Source organism: Puntigrus tetrazona, chromosome 21 (assembly GCF_018831695.1).
Source record: "Puntigrus tetrazona isolate hp1 chromosome 21, ASM1883169v1, whole genome shotgun sequence".
Lineage (NCBI taxonomy): Eukaryota > Metazoa > Chordata > Actinopteri > Cypriniformes > Cyprinidae > Puntigrus > Puntigrus tetrazona.
The window spans coordinates 18,345,800-18,365,461 of record NC_056719.1 but is presented as its reverse complement, the minus strand read 5'-3'; the positions used below and the strand labels follow the sequence as shown (position 1 = coordinate 18,365,461).

The window sequence follows — 19,662 nt, the reverse complement described above, 5'->3', positions numbered from 1 at the left end:
GCTAATTCTCATTCATTAGTAACTACATATCTACTCACTCTCAGAGTAGACTGTTAGGTAGGTTTATGGTTAGTAGAATAAGTTAACTCATACAGTACTTGCAAATTTTCTGACAGTAGTATGTAGTAATACTTTCCAGTGATACCGCTGACTTGACTGCACAGACGATAAACTGAACCTAGCCGGACCATGACATCACTGAATTCAGTAATAAAATGCCTTTAACTGAACTTTGAGTGTTTAATCTTACTTAATCTTGCTTAATTTTACATTATTGACACACAATTTTCCTATTTAATACTGTAAAGTGCTTTGAAACAATGTATTGTTAAAAGAGCTATATAAATAAAGGTGACTTGACTATGTTGTGGACCCATCAAAATAAAGTGTTTAAAGTGAATATATTAAGCAGACAGTCTGTACTCTGTATTAGGGGCACCTTAAAATTAAGTGTTACCAAAAAAGTAGACTATTGAAATAAATTGTTACCCTGATAGCTCCTATAAAACTGTTGGAGCTAATTTAGCTCATTCAAATGGAATTTTATTCCTTCAAATGTGGTGCAAACATGCCAAAAAAAATCTGGTACTTGCTCCTAGTGTTGTCAAAAGTACTGACATTGGTACTATTCAGTACTTAAATTTTAGAATAGTCCAGATTCTTAAACAGCACTGATTGGTCACTGTGTTCAAGCACTCAACAGATATTACTGTGATTGGCTACAACAATTGTCACGTCGTTTATTAATATGCTCAACAGCTCTCAGATTTCAGCAGGAAATGGACGCTTCTAAAATATAAGTACCGGATGGTATCGTGGTAACAGTACTTCCACCAGGTTCCTCCAGTGCGAAAGCCCCTGTGGCTACTGTAATTCTTTTCCAGAAAGTCTTACCTGCACATTATTGTGAGTGTCTGCAGAGTTGTTTGTGTGAAGAGAGGATGTTGAGTGTTTAATTGCGTGACAGTGTTAAACAAGAGTGCCATTGCACCTCGACTGTCTTTAGGGAGGAGGAAAATCATTCTGCAGTCGGAGAGTTTCATGCCAGAGCGACGAGAGGTCAATACATGCTATCGGGCTGAAAGAGAGGAAGGGGGCAAAGGGGAAGGAGAGTCGACAGTGTCCCCTCTCAGAACAATCACAGTTACATCTTCAGCAGCAGACCCTGAATGTGTCTCTCATCCATCCATCCTTCCTTCCACCCGTCCATCTATGCATACGCCAGTTTATTAAAAGGCCATGTCTTCAGCCCTCTTTTTCTGACAGGGTTCACACTTCCCTGAAAGAGAGAGACAAAAAAAAGGAAATGAGCAAAAAAGTGGAAGAGGTAGGGACTTGGTGCACCAAGTGTATATAAAAAGATTCACATGCACGAAGCTATGGGTCGACAAATATGACTGTCTAACACATCACAGATACACAGATAACAGGTTAACAGTTTAAAACACGTTTGTAAACCACATTTAATGCTTAATTTGACTTGAAAACGACTTTGTTGACAACTATTAGCAAATATAACTGAATGTCAGCTTTTGGTATCCACATAACATTGATTTTCCATCACACTGTCTTATCAACAAAGCAAAAGGCCTATCCCGTGTATGGCTGAGAAGGTTTATGTTCTGAATACAGCCATAGATTTGCTTATTTGTGTTGATAGGCTTCGGATAAAGACTCTATTTGCAGCCTGTCTGGTTTTTGCAGTTATAGCAAAGTGACAATTGGAGAACCATCTAGATAGATAGATAGATAGACAGATCCTCTCCTGAAGAAAAAATATGATTTAGTTCTAGCATTGATCCTGCAAGACGGTCCTAGAGGATAAGAAAGCCGCTGAGAAATCTGATGAAACACTGGATTTCTATGAAAATGAAAATGTCTTCCACTGCTTATCTCTAGATATCTCTAGATACCATTTATACTATTGTAGTGCCAATGAAACACGAACAGAGCAATTAAACACTACAATTACTTAAGTTATATGTCTTTACCACACCCTATATCCACAGGGATGGTGATCTGTGAACTTCCACTGATAGGAGAACAACGGTGTAAGTGACAATGCTATTACATATTCTGCCCTCAAACAAATATTTATGGTAATTCTTTACAAGTCATACTCCTAGATCTCATTTTCAGTAGCTAATTATTATGTTTTCACATCTGTTTCTTGGTTATCCCGATTAAACAGCTGCACTTATAATTAAATATCTTATAGATCCTTGAGTTTAAATATAAAAAACAGACCCAAAATCAAACCCTGAGGGACACCAGCATGGACAGACTCAATATTTTTGTCTATTCAATACTTTTTAGCAAACTCCATTTGCCAGAAACGCAGCTCTTAAGTTTTTTTCCTGTAATGCCTGATGAGGTTGGAGCACACCTGTAAGGAGACAAAACCATTCCAGTTTATCCTAATTCTGAGGTACATGTTGGTGCTTCTCCACTTCAGTTCACTCATTTTCAAGGTTTCAGGCCAGGGGATGGACTGGAATTGAGACGACAGAACCTTCATTTTGTGCTCAGTGACCCATTTTTGTGTTGATTTTGATGTTTGTTTTGTATCATTGTCCTAATGGAAGATCCAGCCACGGTCCATTATACGTATTTTAACAGGCAGTCATGTTTAGATGTTTTTTAGTATATATGTTGGTATGTGAATCTATGAAGCTATGATTTCCAACACGATTTCCAGGACCTCCGACAGATAATTGGCCCACAACATCCAAGATCCAGCAGTATGTTGAATTGAGATCTTAGGGAACTCTTTGTCATATACATAAAATTTACCCTGACAATTTTATTTTGCAACGTTCATTATCCTGCTGAAAGAGACCACTGAAATATCATTGCCATGCGACAATCTTTAAGCATTTTCGATACGTCAAAATGACATCTCTATAAATCCCGTTGCCCAGAGTATAACCCTGCCTCCACCGACTTGCCTTCCTCCCTAAATGCATCTGCCGCGATCTGATCCCAAGGCAAATAACATGTTCCTGTCCATCCACTGGGTCACTCTTTTCACTTCCTCATTTCTCCTGTATCCAACACATGAGAAGAAGTCAAGAACTGTCTGCTCACTTGCTGCCAAATCTATCCCAGCCACTGACAGGTGCCATTGTAAGAATATAATGAATGTTATTCTCTTCAGCTGTCAGTGGTTTTTATCTTGTAGCCGATCAGTGTATATTTTTTGCCTTAGCAAATACAGCACATAGTTTTAATTTAATGCTTGTGTGTTTCTGATGTCTGTGGGCTCTTTACTAACATGTTTAACCTATAATCAAATGTTTGGTCCCACTTTATATTAGGTAGCCTTAACGACTATGTACTTACATTTAACACACAATGAAACTCTTTGACCATGTTTAATGAAAACCCTGGCCAGCTCAAGGATCTTAAATGTTTTTAAGCAACAAGTTCAGGCACCCAAAAGGCAAAAGAGAAAGGTGTTTTATATTTAATAAAGATGATGCAATCTGAGTCTGCTTACTGGATATGGCTTTAAGATTTTAGTTTTTGTATGTTCAGACAATGTTTACAGAAAGTTGATCTAAATAATGTTTATTAATGATGGTGTGATAAACTTTATTGTTTGTAATGCTAATGAATGCTGTCAGATTGCAAAAAGATTGAGATAACACCCCCAATAAATTTCTTATACATAGAATTGGCAGAGAGCCTACAAACATAGCACACCAATTAATTAATCAATTAAGATGGCTCATATTTTGCTCTAAGGTTCACAGTATTGCAAAATAAATTCTTCATTACAGAAATCATGTTAGTGTGATGCTCACAATGAATGAATGAATGAATGTCAGAAACACAAGCGTAAGTACCCTAAGCACTTAAAAGATACCAATACATCCAATCAATTAATCAATCAATTAATTGGAGGCCCTAGAAACATAGGCATCAATTGCATTCAGAAATACACACAAACATCTACCCCAGACTGTATTATGTGAGCGTGAAGCCATAAAGATATGATAAATCTGGTTCTCTGGTTCTCACATCCAACATTTCATGACATATCGTAGATGGGCAGTAATTGAATGATCATTACACCAAAGTTATGGCAGTGGCCTGCGTGAAGATGGGAAAATGGGGGATTTTGGGCTCCGCTGACATTTATTGCCTTTGATTTATGAGGAAAGCTCTTGCTCTCGCGTCAGGCACTCCAGTGGGCAATAAAGAGAAGAGCTTATCACCTGCAGGTAGCTTCTGTGAAGCGGCTGCATACAGGACGAGAGCGTACATCGCTCCTGAATGAACTATTCATTAAACAGCCACCGGCAGCCTGGCAGTGCCCACCACCACGTCTGTGACAGACCTACTGAGAGAGAGGAGATAGCTCATACTTTCCCTTTGTCCCGTGGCAGCGCTTTCACGGAGGCTTTGAGACCATTTCTTTCATTCCTTTTTTCCTCTGGATTCGAGAAGAGAAAGGTGACACGAGGACAGGGAAAATCTGACCCACGCTCGGTTGAATGTAGATGAACTTGTTGGAACAAAAGTCTTTCACATTTTAGACACGGCCAAATTAGACTATCATAATAATATGAACGAAATGACCCAGTTTTCATTTCAGCGCAGCAACTTTCAAACATTTCAATTCATTAGCTCGTTTGAAATATTCAAACGGTCACACTTTATTTGAAGTATTAATCACACTCCTAATCCGCTGCTCTTTAGTAGTTAGTAAGGTCGTTTTTACATTTTGGTATTGGGTAGGATTAGTATATAGTCAAGCAGAATATGCTTTAAAAGTAATAATAAACAGCCATTATGGTAATGATATACATGGCCATAAGCAACAGTTAGTTAGTAATAGTGATAACTGGTCCCTGTGCTAGTAGGTGTTGCCAATCTTTCATGTAGAATAATGAAGAAAGTACGGTATTCAAATCGTTATGATCTTTTGTAAAGCTGCTTTGAAACACACAGTATGAGTTTCCCTAAAAGTGTTTAATGGCGTCTAAATGCACTGTTTTCGTTTAAGTAAAAACTGCGTGGACCCATGCATACATCAGAGTTCCTCACGAGTGCTGGATCTAATTGCAGGCTTTATCAGAAGGAGGAGATAATCCAGCGGAATCAAAACAGAGGAAAACAAGCGAGGAAGGTTTAAGCCCGTGACACGCCAAACCCACATCAAAGAACCAGCAGCGTCGGAAGCGGATTGAGAAGTCGCCCGATGACGCCCGCATCCGGGCATAAAAGTTGACAAAGACTACAGCCAACGGCCAAGCAGCGCATACTGTACGTTATAACACCTGCGTGCACCAGCAGGGGCAGGCGTCTGTACGCATCAGTCAAGAATAGAAATCTGTAGATATACAAGCCGCTAACTAAGCCACTTTTGCTTGCGACATATTTCATGAATACATTTCAACTTCATAAACTCTTGATTTTCTGCCTCTTAATAGTGCAGTAGTTGTTAAGTTTAGGTATTGTGTTTATTGGTATATGTGCTTAATTGCTATTAATAAATGGCTAATATTGTAGTAATATGCATGCTATTAGGCAACTAGTTAAGAGACCCTAAAATAAAAAGTGTTACCAATATTTTCATAGCATTTTATAGTCAGCGCGCTTACTATGAACTGTCACATCTGCGTGTTTTATAGGAAAAATAACAACAAAGAGTTTTGGCCGATGGCTGAGTATTTAAATCTTGATTTTCCGATCTTGCTCAGAAACAGCACTCTTATTATCAGATGATAAGTGATCATGGCTTTAGGAGAAAATATGAGGGATAATAGAGAGTAGGGAGTGGAGAAGAAAATGAAAGGGAACAAATGCGCTCCGTGAAACCCTAAATTAGTCTCATCATTGGCTAGGAATTAAGTCTCTATTAAATATACACGAAAATTCACACATTTTCCATTTTAAAATTCTATTCAGTCATGGACACGCGTGATTCATACCGTCTGAGGATTTGTGAAGGACTGCCACAACTGTGCTGAAAAGCCAAGCATGTAGCAGTGGATTATTCTTCTGTCTCTTTATAGCAGTACAACAATATCATCACACAAAAATACTGTGCTTATACTGAGTTTAATTACACACTGCCCCGCTCTGACACTAAATCAAGGCTGGACTTCCTTCAGACGTTATGCAACAGCAAGAGCAAAAGATGGACTGTTTCCATCACCTCTTTCTGACCTTTAGAAATGAAAAGACGCATTTCATAGATTCATTTATTGCTGCTGTGATTCTGTGTAATTACTTTCTTTGCATGGGAAACGAGAGGTGACATTTGCAATGTATTTATTTATTAATCACATCTAATATATATGTATTTGTATCTATAACCAAGTATTTACATATAAACATAAACATATTTTTGTTTCATATACGATGCATGTGTTTATATTTAATATATACATAATAAATATACACAGCACACATAAATATACTATGTAAACACTGGAGGTCATGGCCTTTAGCCTCCTTGTTAGAGCTCTTGCCCCGAATACTGTCCGAAAAGTAGTTTAGTTACTCAGTAAGTAACGTAATTATTAATTATTATATTTGTGCGTAGACGACTGCATATAAGATAGGCCTAAGACAGCAGGCCTACTTCCCTTTAGTTTCATATGGATCACATAATCAGATAATATTCGCTTTTATTGAATTTGTTCATTTAAATGTTTTTCTGTTTTTATTTCTTCATTAAAAAGTAGACACTAAGCTTTCAGATACGTGTGCATCGCTTTCATACGGATTATACATAATCAGATAACGTTCGGCTGATCTTAGTCTCATCTGTATGGTTTCTCTGTGAATCAGGAAACACTGAGCACAGAGGGTTAAAGACGCTGCATTCACTTTTAACGTTGTAAAACTATATATTATAAGTTTAGATTGAAAATTTAATGTTGATTTTAGCACTACTGAAATTATGGACAGTATGTAACGCAAGTACTTTATATATGTATCTGTAAAGTCTAAAATGGGAAAAATGTAAAGAGATGGATTGCATTGAGTTTTAACTAGTTTTGTGTAATTTAAAGTCAATAAATTTATATATAAATATATATATATATATATATATATATATATATATATATATATATATATATATATATATATATATATTATTTTTAGCTATATGATAGAACTGTAGAGAAAAGTCATCACCAATAAGCTGAAAATGGACAGTCCTCCGTGAATGTGCTTTGAATGACTTTGAGTGAGTGAATGAGATTATTTGCAGCTTAGTTTTTACTGAATGCTTTTTTTAGACTTTGAGAAGCTCAATGTAACAATGTTTTCTCCAGTTCTTTTTCTGTCTGAGCCATTTCTGTTCAGTACATGCTTAGTGCTTTTCTCCAGTCAGTAGCAAACACTGGTAGAGACGACATTCACCTCCGCTACAGACACACACACACACACACACACACACACACACACACACACTAAACACAGCTGAATGAGTCTCCTGATACACACCAGCTGCAGCTTTACTTTGACTAACAAAGTTGCATAGGTAAATAAAAGCCATATTTGTGATCTGCATTGTCTTTTAAAAGAACAAAAAGACAAGCTCTCCCAAAAAAAAAAGAGCAGATTCCTACCTGGACTCCATGGTGTCTTTGGTGAGATAGACAATCCAGTAGACCAGGTTGAAGGCTCCAAAAGAGAGAGGGAAAAGGATGCGCGAGTACTTGTCAATAATACTAGTCCCTGTCAGCATGTTGTTGATGGAGACTGTGGAGCCTTGCTGGTGAAGATCAGGCTGTGCTGCTCTGGAGAACCGCTCAGGAGCTTCTCTCTGAGAGAGAGAGTTCAGCCTTTTCTTCAGCACACCTCCAGGGTCCAGAGGATTCTACACACACACACACACACACACACACACACGAGGACAAGCAAACAGTTATCAGTTGAGTGTTTGACTGGTGACACTTTTCACAGCTGATGTAGAACAGAGCACAGGAAATATTATTACAGTGATGCTTTTCACTCAGACAAACAAATACAACACGGAAAGAATATTCAAAATTCTCCCTCGTAGTGTTTCTACGCTTGTTTAGTGATGTTAGGAGTATCAGTCAGAGTTGAAGAGCTGGTACGTTACAGCTGACTTGATGAAAAGAGATCCATTAAATATACACACTTTGCAATTTTACGTACATTTATATTTAGTCATTTAGTAGATGCTTTTATCCAAAGCAAAGTTTTATGTACATTGTAAATTGATGCATTTTGCTTTTCTTTGGCCCTATATTTATTTGTTTCATGGATCCGATGTATCTTCTGAATCTAAAACCTATTTTATTAAGCTTTATTATTTAATTTTTTATTTTGTTTATCCTAATCCCGGATGCTATCTCAACATATTCAAACAGTTATTGTCTCTGTGCAGAATTTTCAGTCCAATTTATGGTCCAATTCTCACTATTAATAACTTTGCTGCTTATCATTACTTAGTAAGGCTGTTGTTAATTTTAGGTATGTAATAATCTCATGCAGAATAAGGCATAAATGTGTGCTTTATAAACACTGGTCAACAGCCATCATGTTAGACATATGCATGCCAACTAGCAACTCGTTAATAGTGAGAATCTGTCCCTAAACTAAAGTGTCGTATGAGGCTAGAACCGCTAGATATGATATTAAGAACAGGTGGGTAACAGTAACATCTGTAAAACGAACTTTACTGGAGCGAACAGGGTTATTTATGGCTGTTCTCCGCAGCGCCTCAGCTCTTTTCCGGCTGGGGAAAGTTTTGGCATGGAGCAGCAGCTTTGACTCGGATCCATCACTGAGCAGGTTTCCAAGCTGTGAGTGTCAGCTGCAGATCACTGTGTCGCTCGGGGAGCACCTGCTCACGCTGCCATCAGACCGCAGCTATTTTTGACACCGCGACAGGCAGCACCTAACTCAGGCTAAATACCCGAGGCGCTGGGACGTTCACACACTTGTGTCCCGTCTCTGGCTCGCACGTCCTTCATGGATGTGCACTGTTGCACTGCTCTCCAAAAGAGCCATCAAATATGCTTATTTCAGCTTTTTAGCTTCAGATTTGCTTGTTGCTGCCGCTGGTTGAGCAAGAAGAGGACATGTTGAATTGAGTGTTTCTACTCTTATTTTATGTATTAATTTTATTTCTTTTTATTTTATTTACTTTTGCTTCTATAACATCTAATTTCAAACCAGTGTATTTTTATTTTTATTACACTTTATTCTATATATTTCAATTATATCCAATTCATACTCTATATTTCTCTGTACCTCTGTATATCTCTATATTTCGATGACAATACAATATAGTTTTCTCAACAATCCAATAATCCAGAAATATCTACTTTAATCTCTGTATTTCTCTATAACGCTATCCACTTTAATAGCTTGAAATTTTTCTGGCTATTGCCATTATTTTAGATTTATGGATTGACAAAAAATATATATATATATTTCCACAGTCCTTAAAACCCTTAAATATGTAAACAAAATGAAACAAGAAATTTTTACTGGGTTTAAGTCAGCATTTAGATTTCTGTTCTGGAAATATTGTGCAAATCAGTGCATATTAAATTAAACCATGCCTCATTTCCATATTTAAACACTCCATTTCAGAAAACCTCTACAGAGAAACAATCTAAACGTACTGTGATTAATCCACTGGGTAAATGTTGATATTTACGAGTTATCCTAACCCTGTCCAAGAATTAGAAACTTGGATATTTAAATATCAAAATCAGGTGGAACCAATTCTATTAATATGCATTTTACTATGTCAGCTGTTTATTAGTACTTACAAAGCATGTACTTATATGTCTCAGTATGCATGATCATATTTTAGATCGCTTAACTACATATTAATAAGCAGTAAATTAGGAGCTTTTTAAAGCAAAAGCTGGGGTTAGCAGTTAGTTAATCTCGAGAATTGATACCCAAACTAACGGCAGACACCAAATGAATGTAAAATGCCATTTGTAGGTTAATTCAAACTGAAAACGATTAAGCATCCCAGCCAGGACAACATATAGACACTGGCTCAATGGGCCTATTGGCTTCTTCTATTAATAAGGGAGTATTCAGCAAATCTGCAAGAAAAGGCATCACCTGGCAATAGTGCAAAAAACACTACGCGACGATCGTGTCATGGGCCTGTTCTTTACGTAGAAGCCAATAGAAGTCTTAATGAAGTCAATGTAGAGCCGAGTAAACCTTTCAAACTCCTACAGTCCTCCAAAACAAACCCCGGCTACATTCTCTGTCATTACGCCTGCGACTTTACATGCAACGGAGCTCAGACTGTGACTTCACACATTAATTTACTGGCTCCGGGCAAGAGTACGATGGCATTGCGTCTAACGCCTCCAGCAATCATGCGAGACACAGAGGATAGATCCCCTCGCTTTGAGCCTGGCATGCTTTCGCTTGGATGTTTTGCTACATTGAACTGATTATATAATCTGCAGCGGTAAAGTAACTAGGGAGGCCACTGGCTGTCTCCTTTCGTCTACTGTGCCTTTTATCAGCTGAAACGAGAGCGAAGCATGAAAGGGTGAGGGAAGAGAATGGAGAAGCAAATAATTACCGTAACAACTTCTCCATCACTTCTGGCCGCCGCGCAGGTCATGTTGGCCCGCCGAAGCTCCTTATTGGCCTGCAAGGTGGAGAAATAGTTGACAGCGGCGAACTCGATGAGGGCGGAGAAGACGAAGGCGAAGCAGACGGCGATGAACCAGTCCATGGCCGTGGCGTAGGAGACCTTGGGTAACGAGTGACGAGCGCTAATGCTCAGCGTGGTCATGGTTAGTACTGTGGTGATGCCTGTCGGGAACACATTGACAATTAATCCATTTATCTGATACAAGACTTTAACATGATACCAGTAACAGTAAGGTCACCACTAAAGTATGCATTCATTTACTGGTTTTCCTAACCCACCCCAAACCTAGAATAAACACAATATAGAAACAATAGTTGGTTGCGCTTTATATTATGTGGCCTTAACTACTATGCACTTACATCAATAAATAAGTACAATGTGCTCGTAACACTTTATTTTAAGGTGTCATAATAAAGAGTGTCATAATACAAAGGAATTGCCTAATTAGGTACTTAGTAGTAGTTGTTGAACTTGCATGAAATAAAATGTACTCATGTACCTAAGTTATGGAACAGCCTGTAATTATGTAGATGTAACAGTCAGCTACTGTTACACATATGTTACAGATTGAGTCTGTTACACAGATACTTACAATTAAGTACAATCTTGATACACTTTGTGTAATATTATGCAATATTAATGTAATTAGAAAGGTATTTAAGTAAATATGTGACAATCTTTTGGTTACTTAAGTAGCGGTGTAACAGACTCAGTTTGTAACACGTGTAACAGTAGCTGACGGTAACATCTACATAATTACAAACTGTAATTACAGGCCAATCCAGAACTTACATGATACATAAGTTGCATGATACAAGTACATTTTATTTCACGTAAGTACAACGACTACTACTCAGTACTCTGTATTATGACACCTTAGAATAAAGTGTTACCAGCACATTTTAATAAAATACAAATAATTGAATAAATAGAAATATTTTCTGTACTCTTGGATGCAGTTGGATGTTTTTTCCCATGGTTCTGAGCACCAGCATAAAAGGGCTGATGGAAAAATGAAGGTTGGGGGGCAGCGTATAGTTATTTTATAATAGATGGTAAAGACCAATGGGGCGCTGGTGATTGTTGGCTCTACTGAATAGGTCTTTTACTCAAAGCTCTGCATGAACACCATGGAATAGCTCCAGGATAAATAATAGACATTAGTTCAGTAAGGGCTGAAAAGCCTATGAGGTTCAAACCGATTTGCCATAAAGATAACGGATAACATTATTTAATAAGGTTTGTTATATTTCATTTTACATCTAAAGCGGTGCATCTGTTTGACAAGTGTTGCTTCATTTAATAAAATATATTCATAGAATAATTTATTTCATTTATTTATTTCACAAGAAAAGAATGGCCTTTTTATATTTCATTCAGTTCAGTGTTTTCATAACAATATTGGGTTTTCCCAAATATTTTTTGTATTTTTTCCTCCCCCATGTAAATATTTTTAATATAAAGCAATTTCACATTTCATCCTCATAGCTGTCTACATTACTGAATGGCTCAGAGCCGCATTAAATTCATGACAATGTAAAACAATGCTGTGAGGAACTTAGTTGTTTTAAAAATACTGCATTCATGTGTTTTATAGTTCCTTGTAAACTTGACTCACAGAAACGGACTGTTTTATTAAGATTGGATTCGCCATAATTATTCAATACAACGTTGTAGCTGTAGTTCAAGATATTTATCTATTGTACAAATAAAGTGAGGCATTAAGAATTATGCAAGAATTTGCATGATGAACAAAAGTTGTTTACTTCAACATAGTAAGGTTACAAATGTACAGTATGTGCAAAATTGGATTATTGCACGAAGCCTTTGGGAATAAAGCATCGTGAGTTGAAGTGAGTCACTATCTGATTAACTTAAATATCATGAAGAAAAAATGTATTTGCTACAGTAGGAGAAGGCACTGTATACAATAAACTACATGCTTCAAAGCATGGTCCTGTTATCTTTTTTTCAGTTCTGTTTGGGAATGCAGTTCTATGATTTAATTATAACGAAGCACTTTGAAGAGACGCTTTAGAATGACAAAACTAGCATTTCAGATGCTGTGCATGAGATCGGTGCATTAGTGTGGTTTTGAATGCACTATAAGGAATTTCATAAGGAAATTCAGTAACAGTGTTTTCGCCATAATTTATGCACGTTTTCTTAGTTGAGCGTGTAGGTTTTTTCTGTGCCTTTAATGTGTTTCTATTCAGAGTTTTTAATGCAATATCGCAACATGCACATAAAACGCCTGTTCGTGCCTGTTCATTATACATGAGATAAAACATACATTCCCTAGAATATCCATTTTTCCATTTATGAATTAATTTATGAACTGAAAGCATTGCTGCCAGAAAAGCAATCCAATATCCAATCAATATCCAATGGGCAAAATAAGACTGCACTTCTGCTGTTTACTCCTGAAAACTACACGATATTAGGGTCAGATCTTTTCATAACAGACTGAGATAAATGGTAGAGGCCTGGGTTGCAACTTACATTTTTTCTTTTGAGAGCAAACTCTATGTCATACAAAGTCATATGCTGTCAGTTAACTTTATACACACACACACACACACACACACACATCTCACATAAGTAAAACGAATCTGGTCTTTCTGCGTTTTTTTTCACCTCACTATGCGTCACCTTCTCAAAACCTGTTACTTTAAGGGCAAAGGTGTTGCTGATCCAATCTGCAGATCTCTCTACATCAGGAATGGCCTGCTGTGTGTTTGTTGGCCTGCCGTGGGTGATCTATAGGGCAGCTCATGGTCAATGGGTCGAGCAGATAGATATTAGATATGTTTTTCACCCAAGGAGAGACTACATTCAAGAGAGGGAGTACCTGCTATGAGGAAAGTAATGATGAAACATAGCCAGGCCTTAATAGAGACATCCACATTTTATGGCAGGCACAAAGCTTGATTCTAGATGACTGAGCCCTACAGAGACAAAACTAAATGGACCTTATGTAAAGCTCAGGTTAGCTTGTAGCACCCAACGATAAAATCCCAATGGACAGAGCAGAATAAACCCTATATATAAACACAGAGGCCTTAAAATCCAAAACCCGTGTGATTGTCTGAATGGTAAACAAGCTCAATGACGAAAGGAATCATGAAAGAATAATAAAATTGTTGTTTTATATAATATGAATATGACCGTATCTACATTGCACGCAGGCCTAACGTCACCTAATGCATATCTAAAATATATATTTTTTAATTATTTGATTTATTTACTGAAAGTGGACCAGATACCCGTTTTCATACAAGATACCTATCATAGTATTACAAGCTAGCTTTTTCAAACAGCTCTTTTCTCAGGTGTTCAATAGAATTCGACAGATGTCCAATACACAGAGCAGCGTTTCCCAAAAGCATCATTAGCCTATAAGCAGATCGCAGACACCACGTGCACAATGATCTCCACAATCATGCAATGCTTTCGGGAAATGCAGGCAATGATAATTCCTTACAGATGGGACATGAACATATTTTAATGTCTCAAAGCGATGCTCTTGAACAGGTCAGTGGGCTAACTCAGATCTCATATATGATCCGCTTAGCTCATTCACTCTTTTCAACCTCTTTCACAGATAAATCTAACTTGAGCTCTAGTCTCCACAGTCTAATTAAACAAAGAGAAAAAGTCACTGAATATTCAACTCCTAGACAGATCCTGTTTACAAGGGAACACGTTTAATGGATCCTGAGCATGAATGGAAATGCATAAAGCAAAAGGCACAAACACAGCTCCTAGGGGCAAAAGCATGCTTTTAAGGGCGAAAAGTTGGTCCAAATTAACCTCAGTCAATTACATCTCTGAACCCGATGCTCTGGGTTATTTCAGCTTTTAGTGGAAGAAGATTGTGATGTAGAGCAACTACAATGGATATGGACAGAGAGTGCCTCTGCCTATTCATCTCTACTCTCTAAAGCGAGTCATTTGTTAGAACTCTCACTGCCTTTCTTTTTTACACCGTATTAAGTTTTCTTTCACATCTCTTTTCACGGGAATAACACTTTCACCTCAGAACCGAGACAGAACTGAGAAACACGCTGTAGGTTGCTCACCTCTTCACATGAGCGCTGTTTGCTCTCAGAAACAACTACTCTGACATGGTGTATCTCACACCTCGCTTACAGCGAAGCCATTTTTATACTAAAGTTGTGACTTCATCAGCAAAACACGAACGAATGCCAATTAACCCATTTAAAGAGACAGTTTGCCCAAAAAATTTAAAGTCTGACGTCATTTAATCAACTCAAGAATATCTTCTTCAGTGTTCAAAAAAGGAAATGGCAGCACGTTCACTTTTGGGCGTCTTTGCGTATAGTGCTCCAAACAAGACACACTTCCTCTGAAAATTCAAATATGTTTCCAAAAACGTTTTACCATCTTATACAAATTGCCTATGACAGCTTGCACGCGCTTTAATTGCTTCGTGCTAATGTGTTTTTCATAAAGAGAAAAACTTTAGCTGTAGGTTATAGACTGATACACTCCTAATTGCCCAATGAGCTCATTCTAATGGTCCCATTCAAACACAAGCGGGAGACCACAAAGACAGATGCTTTATTTGTGCATATAAATTAATCAGCTGAGGAAGCAATGAGGGCAGAGTAAAAGTTAAGAGCCTGAACAGTCTGGTTCATTCAAAGTTTTAGATATACATTTATATATATATATATGTATATTTGCATCCACTGAAACATGTATTGTTTTTCTCAGGTTTCTGTTTTGAATTGAGGGCAAACAGATGAAGGCGAGGAAGAGGATCTCAGTATGTTTGCTTTTATCCTACACCACCACAGAACAAGGGCCAAGGCACTTTAAGTGATTTAGGACCATTGCCAACAGCTGCCAAGAAGAGTGCATTAAGATAATGAAGCAATGGAGATCTACATAGAAAAAAGCAACAGAAAATGTGCATCATCTCATCAAGTTATAAAAGGCTGCTTAGCGAATTCATCTGGCTTCTATTCTGTTTATAAAGAAAGACATTGATGTATATTTACGACGGCACCATTTTTATGAGAACTTTCAGTATAGGCCACGCAATTCACAACTGCACTGTATACCATTCTTGTGTTTGAAATCTGGTGTGTTTAAAGTGCGAACACCTGCTTGCTGTGACTCAACTGCTTCACACTCTACAGCCTACATAGACAGCATCCTAACTTAAAAGGTACCTCATAAGGAACTGATTTGGGACATTCAGCTTCAGAGGCGTCTCACAGTGTTCCGCGTTCGTTCGTTGCCTGCATTGTTTTCACTGAGTTGGTTGCTGTGCATGCTAGGATCGCGTTCTGCGTGAGGAATACATTGGAACTTGGCCAAAAGAAGGTCATAATGATCTTAGAAGACATATTGTTGCCGCCCACATTTTAGAACAGCCTTAACGTCAGGAAACTATGATCTATTGCAGCTGACAAGGTCATTTGAAATCTGATTTTGTATGCACAAAACACCATGCACTTTATTATTAGCATATTGGTGCGTGCACAACGAGGCCCACAGATGAACAGTTAAAAAGGAAATAAAATACAGTGGCTTACCAAACACGGTTCTGGCCGGTACTGACTCCTTGTCGATCCAGAAGGAGACCTGTGCTAGGATCACAGTCATAATGCACGGGATGTACGTCTGGATCAAGAAGAAACCCATTTTCCTCTGCAAGTGGAAGTACACCGTCATCACTATGTATTCACCTGTGAGAGATGGATACGGGACGTTAGTGGAACAGGCGGTCCTAAACTAACCGTAGATTGAGTAGAAAATCCATTCTGCCCATATGGTCAAGATTTAAGAGGTTTGCATTAAGAATCGCAAAGCAGAATACATCTGTCACTAAATCATACCTGTGTTTGACTTCAGCCTCTCGCTAGACACCGTCTGTCCAATGAGATCGTACTGAAGCAGACTGGAACTCTCCTGAGGAACCTCCACTGAAAACAAGGGACCTTTCTTCCATGTGTAGACAATCTCACTCATTGGGTAGGCATCTAAATTAGGCACACATTCAAATGGAAGTCAGTCATACCAGTAAACCCGTTCAATGGGAACATATGCCATTTCAGACACACTTACAGCTGCCAAATTTCAAGGGACACGAATGTCCATCCATTGGAAAATTTATCAGCCGCATGGGACACTCAGCATTGATGGTTAACCTGAGGACCATAAAGGCATCACTTTTTTTATGTAAAACAACAGATGAAGCACAAAAGCAACCATCAGCAGCACACCTATATGTAGCAATAGTATGGGGTATTATTTTTATGGAGTATCATTAGGGTATTAAGAAAGACAAGACATTTTATGAATTTCTTAACGTAAATATATCAAAATGTAATATTGGATTAATAAGATGCATTGTTAAGAACCTCAATAAAGGAGATTTTCTCAATATTTAGATTTTCTTGCACTCTAAGATTCCAGATTTTCAAATAGATGTATCTCAGCCAAATATAATAATATCCTAACAAATCAATGGAAAGATTATTTATTCGGCTTTCAGGTGATTTATAAATCTCAATTTGGAAAAGACTGACCCTTAAGATGTTTTAGCATTAAAGAGAAAAATGCACTCTTGTGTCGTTCCTAACCTGTACGTGTTCTTTCTCCTGTTGAACACAATTAAAGATAACTGAAGAATGTTGGTAAAAAACCATTAACGTCCAAAGTATGGATTCAAAATACCACGGAAGTCAACGGCTACCAGACACCGCAAGATCCTTCAAAAGATCATCTTTTGTGTTTCACAGGATTCCCAAAACACAGGTTTGGAACAACATGAAAGTGAACAAACAATGCCAGGGTTTTTGTTTTTGGTCTTTTTAACGTTGCACTGCATTAAAAACGTTAAGCATGCATTGCATCTTTACAGTTAAGCAGCGCGTGGCATATAACAGAATCCATTGCTTTTTTCTGCGTGTTTCATTTCTAGGCGTTTTAGAGAGCAAGTGTGCAGCGCATCTTTGACTTGGAGAGCAAATGTTTTGGCACGCAGCGTACCTCATGGTGTACAGAATAGTTCCGTTCTGCATGATGCGGAACAGCTTGTTGGGAGTGGTCATGTTGTGCGAAATAGAACGTTTGCCATTTCGGAAGAAAGTGTCCGGTGTCCAGATCTTGCTGACCATTAGGTTGTTGAGACGCAGGATCTCGATGGGGCCCTCGAATTTCAGCCGGTCGTCTATCCACGTTTGCCGAAAGAACACATCCATTGTGTATTCCTGAGAAACGGTTTTTAGAAGATGTGGTTTTTCTCACACACGTGCAAAAACAGACATATAAACAGCGACCCACGATTTGTGAGTGAACCCATCAGCAAAGTGCCATTCCAGATTTCACTCGGCAATGTATTTTTATCCTTTTCCCCCCACTAATCTTGGCAGAGACTTATCTATACTGTCTTTCGGATTGTCAGAGCGGATCACATGGCAAGCGAGGTGGCTTTGGACATTGTAGAAAAATAGTGTAGTGTGTAACAGAGGAAAGAAAGCCGAGCCGGGACCCTCACTGTCAGGGATTGTCAACCAGATTAAAATCCCTAAGCTGCTATAATGACATCCTGCCCAAATGTCAGAATAATGAAGCCAGGGCCGGCATGACTAGAGGCAGTGGGCATAGAAAACATGCAATTACGGTGGATTTATGTTTGCATGTATCATACATCTATATAACTGCTTTACTCACGTACCATTTCCACATCAGAAACAGGACCAAAGCTGGTGACGAAGATGTCTGTTTTAACCTCTGTGACAGGACCTTCGTTTAAATACAGCAGCAAAACTCAATTAGTTCCAAAGAAAGCAAGAAAACAAATCGGCAGGTTATTTGTTTAAACAGAACAAGCGCGCAAAGCGACAAGGCACTTTCTGGCCAAAAACTTGATAATCGTGCCATTTATGTGAAAATCGGATTCAACTCCCTAAAGTGAGACTTTAACATGCAAAGCGATTCCAGCACTCGCCTACCTCCAAATCCAGGTCGGAGCCTGTTGTCATATCCATCTAATAATCTGTCCAAAATGCGCGTAATGTTATCCAAATATATCCTCGTCTCGGTTGGCGGATTTGCCAACACCTGTCCAACGCTGTAAACAGACCCCAAACTTTATTTCCATTTCCACACACGAACAAGCAAAGCAGAAGAACAAACACGCGCGCAAAGTCCGATAAAAGCACTTCGCTACTTACCAGGACAGGAGAAAACATGTGCGTACCCAAGCCATGCTTTGCGCGCGCTCTCTGTCCAAGTGTCCCCTTGTCAACTAGTGTTAGTTGCACGTCCCATAATTTATGTGTGCGGAAGGAGCTGGTGCGGGCGCGAGGCTCGTGTGCGTAAATCCTGAAGCTTTTATGCGTGAAGTCTTGCTGGAGTTCCTCAGTGGGGTTGCGCTTCTTCTGACTCACTCTGATGGAAAACTAAAGTGCTTTCAAAGAGGCGGAGTAGATGCAACCAAAGGACTTTGACAATGATCGAATAAAGCATTATGAGAGATTAGAGGAGAGCGATAGTTGTCGGGGAATTATCCAAAGATTTGAGGAAAAAGCGCACATGTTCGCGTTGTGGTCCGTGTGCTATTTCATCCGTTTAAACTCTCAAACTTTGATCATTAGTTAATGTGCTGAGCATTTTATGAAACTTTAACCAAGATGTCTTTATACGCATAATTAAACGCGCGACTACTGATCTTTTCAGGCGTTACATAACACGTGCCATTTAATTTTAAAACTTATAAGAAAACAAAATCGTCCATCGGAGAGCTCATCTTACGTAATATCAAAACATTAAAATGGCTTCTAGGTTATCTTTTGTGACTTTATATTTTATGGCTGTTGTTTACACTTCTATAATGAGGTTTGCAGATATAAAGACTCTATAATATTAAGATAACGTCATTTTTAGGAATTATATAACATTTGCAGATTATTTATTGAGGTTTGGTTTTAAAGCATGTTGTTTGTCGACTCAAGCATATAGCCAACATACGAAATAATCCATTTTAG

The 19,662-nt window shown here is 38.2% G+C and overlaps 1 protein-coding gene across 2 annotated transcripts; it reads right to left on the bottom strand.

The window, feature by feature from the left end:
• Positions 1-503: 503 nt before the first annotated feature.
• On the bottom strand, positions 504-19,114 carry gabra6b (gamma-aminobutyric acid type A receptor subunit alpha6b). Of its 2 annotated transcripts, XM_043222029.1 has the most exons (10): positions 18,850-19,105; positions 18,628-18,746; positions 18,351-18,418; positions 17,663-17,883; positions 16,736-16,818; positions 16,507-16,650; positions 16,204-16,356; positions 10,562-10,797; positions 7,593-7,843; positions 504-1,279 (listed from the first exon to the last, which is right to left on the bottom strand). In XM_043222029.1, the coding sequence occupies exons 1-10, from the start codon at positions 18,882-18,884 to the stop codon at positions 1,270-1,272; spliced, it is 1,320 nt and encodes a 439-aa protein (XP_043077964.1). In that variant the 5' UTR covers positions 18,885-19,105; the 3' UTR covers positions 504-1,269. The 2 variants fall into 2 exon arrangements, with proteins under 2 accessions (XP_043077964.1, XP_043077965.1); XM_043222030.1 differs by lacking the exons at positions 18,351-18,418; positions 18,628-18,746 and having other exon boundaries at positions 18,850-19,114.
• Between the last annotated feature and the right edge of the window lie 548 nt (positions 19,115-19,662).